Source organism: Plecotus auritus (genome assembly GCF_963455305.1).
Source record: "Plecotus auritus genome assembly, chromosome: 6".
NCBI lineage: Eukaryota > Metazoa > Chordata > Mammalia > Chiroptera > Vespertilionidae > Plecotus > Plecotus auritus.
Genome location: NC_137773.1, coordinates 141,504,319 through 141,509,498, shown reverse-complemented (window position 1 = coordinate 141,509,498; position 5,180 = coordinate 141,504,319). Strand labels below are relative to the sequence as shown.

Genomic DNA, 5,180 nt, shown 5'->3' with positions numbered 1-5,180 from the left:
ACTGAGACACACTGGCCGGGCCAACAAACAGTTCTTATTGCTACCCCTGGCATCCCTTGAGCTCTGGGTTCCTGCTTATAGTTTCTTAGGGGGTGGTTCTGACACTTCAGCTAGCCTGGAAGCTCTGAGAGCAGTGCATGCATTACTTCTCCAAGTATGTCCCACAAAGTGGGCCTTATTCAAGAGAGGCAGAGAAGGCCAGGAGTTGGCAACAAAGACTGACTTTGCTCCCTTGTGGATAATGAGGTGCCCAGGCCAAGGGCTTATTTGATTTTTAACAGCCTGAGACGGAGCAGGGGGCTGAGTATGAAACAGGGTGCAGAGGACTTCCAGGGGAATCCTGAGCCAGCTATGCTCCCTATCTGGGTCTCATTTTCTTGCCGTTCTACCTATGGCTAAACTGAGGCTCAGAGAAGTGGGTAGACTTGTACAGTGCCACACTATAGAGCTAAAAAACTGAGGCTGGCAAGGGCAGAGCCTAGAGCCAAATCTAGGCTGCATGCTCCGAATCCTCACCTTGTTCTCCCCCACCATGCCTGCCTCACACATGTAGGTCTGCCTATGAGGACAGGTGCATGAGCTTTGTGGCAGCTATTACTGTTGCTATTGTGAGGGGCTTTGCAGCACAAGACACAGTAAGGCATAGTGATTAAGACTGGGTTTTGAGGTCAGACAGACCTGACTTCTCTTTCTGGTTCTGCTGTTTACTAGCTGTGTGACTCTGGGCAAGGGGATTGACTTCTCTGTGCCTCAATTTCCCATATCTATAATGTGGGAAAAATCTCTCTCTATATAAAAGCCTAAGTGACCTTTGCGACCTTTACGACTGAACGACCAGAACAACTGGAACGACCAGTAGACCAGTCGTTATGATGTGCACTGACCACCAGGGGGCAAACACTCAATGCAGGAGCTGCCCCCTGGTGGTCAGTGTGCTCCCACAGCCAGCCAACCTCTCCCGTCACTCCCCCAGGGCCGGCAAACCTCCCATGGTCCCTTCCCCCATCCGGCAGGCCCCATCCCGCAGCCGGCAGGCCCCCGGGCCTCAGCCTGCAGCCCCCAGGCCCTAGCTGGCAGCCATCAGGTCCTGGCTGGCCCAGCCCTGATTGGGATTGGGCGAGACGGTCCCAATAGGCCCCGATTGCTGGCCAGGCCCAGGGACCCTACCCATGCAGGAATTTCATGCACCAGGCCTCTAGTAATAAATAAATAGAGTGGGGAAAGTGCCTCCTTTATGGGGTTGTTGTGAGGATTAAACAGATAGCTTATAAAGCCCTAGCACACAGTGAACATTCAATGCAAGGCAAACACGTGGAAGGAAGTGTGATCTGAAACACCCCTGAGTGTTTCCAGTTTATAGTCCTGAGTTGAGACTGCAACCTCCAAATAAGGAACCAAGACACTTTTGCAGGAATAGCATGGAGGCAATAAACGGGAAGAAAATCCAATGAGTATCACTTTGCTTATAGTTTGTTCATTCCTTTAATTTTTAAAAATGAGTAAGCAGACAACTGTGTGCCCTTTGAATACCCAATAAAAATGTTCATTATGTAAAACAGTACAACCTTTTTCATTTTTAATAATACTGTAAATATCTCAGAAAGGATGTATTGTTTCTAATGAATATCAAAAAATTCTTCACAATGATGTTTCCCTCGCCCCCACATTTTCCTCCCCACCCACCCACAAAGTTACCCAAATACTAGTAGGAAATTACAAAAACAAGAACACAGGCCCTCCCTCTGCCCTGCCCTGTTAGTAGTGTTAAGTGAGTGACATGTTAAGTGGTGATGTATGTACAGTGCAGTGCGTGCCAGGAGGCTGCGGGCTGAGCGTCCGTGGGAGCCGTGGGCGGAGAACCATAGCAGCAGCAGCGGGGAGACGCCCTCCCCAGGACCTGTTGGGAGAAGAGCAGACAACAGCGGACACGAGCAGGGGGGCCAGCTGAGCCCTGATCTTCCTGGGTACACTTCCTGGGTCCACCAGATCAAAGAACTCAGGGAGGGGCCAGGCAGGCCTGGCTGTGTGTGCAAAAGCGGAACCAGAACCAGGTGTCCCACCTGCCTGGGCAGCACAGCAAACTTGGGCTCAGAGGGGGGCAGTGCCCAGAGCAGAGAAGCTGGGAGCTTGGGAACTTTTGGATGAGTCAAACGCACAGGTTCGTTACAGGAAGCGTAAGCCTCAGTGTGGACAAAGCTTGCATTTCCACCAAATAAACTTGGGACCCTAAAGGAAAAGAATAAAGAATGCACCTTCCACCTTGGCCGGTTTGCCCAGTGGTCAGAGTGTCTGCCCATGGACTGCAGGGTTGTGGGTTTGATTCCCGGTCAAGGGCACCTACCTCAGTTACAGGTTCAATCCCCAGCCCAGGTTGGGGCCCGTGCAGGAGGCAACCAGTCAATTTATCTCTCTCACATTGATGTTTTTCTCTCTCTCTCTCCCTTCCACTCTCTCTAAAGATCAATGGAAAAAATATCCTTGGGTGAGGATTTAAAAAAAAGAAAGAAGAATGCACTTCCCCTTTCCCTGAATAACTCAGAATCCAAGGTAGAGGCTTGATGTAAAATCCAATAAAGAAAAAAGAGAGCGATCATCCAGAGAGCTATGGAAGGAGCCAGCCTGCCCCCAGAGCCCAGGCCTGCACGGGGGAGGGGCAGGGAGCCCAGTCTGCCCTTAGTAAGCACTGAGGCTTCTCAGCACCCTGGGAGAGAGGCCGTAGGAAGGCTCCCCAGAAAAGGGCGGGGAAGAAGCTTCCTCAAGGTTCCAAGGTTCTGCTGGTGACAGGAGGGAGGAGGAGGGAATTGAGGTATCAGGATGGCAGGGGAGAGAGGAGGGCCTGCCTGGGACAGCCAGAGGGAGAAGGTGTGGCAGGGGCATGGGGAAGGGGCTGGAGGATGAAACCAGGCTCCAGGCCCCCCACAGCTCCTTCTCCTGAGAGGCTGGGGGAACGTCCTACAATGCAGGTCCTTCCTGGCTGGGACATTGGCCAGATGTGCAGCTGCAAGAAGAATAGAGGCTGCTTCCTAAGCCTGAAAACCAGCGCCCAGGCAACCCCAGCCAGTGCCTCCGAGGATGGAGAGGCAGAGCTGAGGGTAAGAGCAGGCAGAGCAGGAGGAGCCCGACCTGGGTCAGAACACGGCTGGTCTCCAGAGAACGGACCACTCACGGATGAAATCAAACTAGAGTTTTGGGGAGAACACACATCACCACCACATTGTTTCCATGATAAACTTGATTTACAATAAGCAGGTGGAGGGTGGGTGCAAGGATGACTACCTGAGGGTCTTCAGAAGAATCCAACATGAATGGCAGATCTGCAAGCCAGCAGGCATGCAACAAGAATCCCCAAGAGATGCTGCCAGGCCGGGAAGGACCTCGAGATCACCTGACCCAGCCCTCCCATTCTGGAGACGGGGAAACAGGCCCAGGGAGCGGAAGGGAGGGACCAAGTCACCCATAGGATCAGGGGAGATGTGCGCCTGCACCCCAGGAGTCCTGAGTCTGGTGGGACTTTTTCTCCTCTGACACAGCCTTGCTGTCTGCAAACCCGCTGCTAAGAGGTTGGGGATGGGGAAAGGAGGGTTTGAAGGAAAAGCCCCCCACTCCTGGAAGTGGCAAGGAGGGGGGCAGCCAAGTTCAGGGACGAACATGGGGCATGGACTGGCTGATTAGAAGGCTGACAGAGGAGGACAGGCATCGCTCCCACCCCACCTGCCCACAGCCTGAGTATAAAAAATTTGACCATATGATACATTTCTTCTTAACCCCTAGAAAACACCGGTTAAAATTGTCCTAGCACAAGATTCTGCTAGTCCCTGTACAGTATTAACTCTTCGTAATGTTACTTACATGATAATTGGGGGCGAGGAGGGGAATGTGACTTTAAAACAGTATACACAGCCACCTTAAAATTAACTTGTTAATAAGTCCTGTGCAAAACGAGCAAGCCTCTATCATTAGGTGAAGTACATTTTCAGGTATGCTCTTATACACCCGGGGAAGGAGACGGAAGCAGAGGCATCCGAGGTGGCAGGTGGACACTCAGAAGTGCGTCTCCTTCTCTGTGATAGCTGCAATGGTCCCATCGCCCTTGAGTTTGGCGTCACAGTCATTAACCATCACCGTCCGTGGGCCTGCCCCAAGCTTGCCTCTCATTTTCAGATCAGCACTGGGGATCACCAACTTCCGGAATTTCTAGGTGGTTGGAGGGGAGGAGAAGAGCTGTGTAAGAGTGGCTGCCAGGGCCTGGGGCCTGCCTTGGCCTCTCCCAGCCTCACAGTGAACACGGGGTAAGGGCCAGGGGGTTTGGAGTCATCAGATTGAGGTCCAGGCCCCAGTTCTGCCACTTAGAGCTCCTTCCTGGATGGTGAATTGAGCTCCCTGGGTCTCAGTTTCCACTTCTGGAAAATGGGGACAATGGAGATACCCACTCCTGGCATTTGGTGAGGAGTAGGGGGTGCTGAAGTGCTCAGCCTGTACCTGGCTCACTGTAGGTGACTAGGATGAGAGAGCTGACACCCGACAGGAGTTAAAGAGCGTGGACTTGGGAACCAGGCACTTGGGTTTGAACCCCAGATCTACCATGTAACTGGGGCCCAGTTTCCTCATGCGTCAAAGGGGGACAATACTGGCACATGCCTTCTAGGATTATCCCAAGGCTCAGATTAGTTGATTTAGCCACAAATTAGCAAAGGATATCTACATTCACTGCAATTTTCTGAGGTAAGGACTATTGACCCCAATTTTCCTTCCAGATCCTTCCTGCCAGTTGGCAGAGCCTTCTGGAAATGGAGGGGGGTAGATGAAATGACACAAGTTCTCCCAGTAGGGAAGGGCTGGAAACCTCCAAAGACGTCTCTGTCTTTCACAAGCCCCATCTCTGTGCAGCAGATACGTGAGCTTAGTGAGACAGAGGGAGCTCAGCAAGTAGCTGCCCCCTCCTCTCTCCCTCCCCTCCAAGCCAGGCCTGAGAAAATCTGGACTCTTCAGGGGACACTGGCATTTATAAATACCAAAAGGCCACTGGGAGGCTGTGTGGGGCCTGTGGTGGCCAAGGTGTTAGGGCTGCAGGCCCACTCTCCTATGGACATGTTTGGTCCCAAATCAGAATTGACCAACTGCCCTTGACCCACATTCCCTGCAGGCGCCCAGGAGCCTGGCTCGCTCTGAGAGCACAAGCA

General features: G+C 52.5%; 1 protein-coding gene across 1 annotated transcript in view; it reads right to left on the bottom strand.

Annotated features, from left to right (window-relative positions):
• Positions 1–1,461: 1,461 nt before the first annotated feature.
• Positions 1,462–5,180, bottom strand: part of SLC6A11 (solute carrier family 6 member 11) — a 110,432-nt gene continuing 106,713 nt past the window's right edge. The window contains exon 14 of the mRNA XM_080675185.1: positions 1,462–4,194. Coding sequence (XP_080531311.1) covers positions 4,042–4,194 — 153 coding nt within the window. The 3' untranslated portion in view covers positions 1,462–4,041. The remainder of the gene's footprint in view (positions 4,195–5,180) is intronic.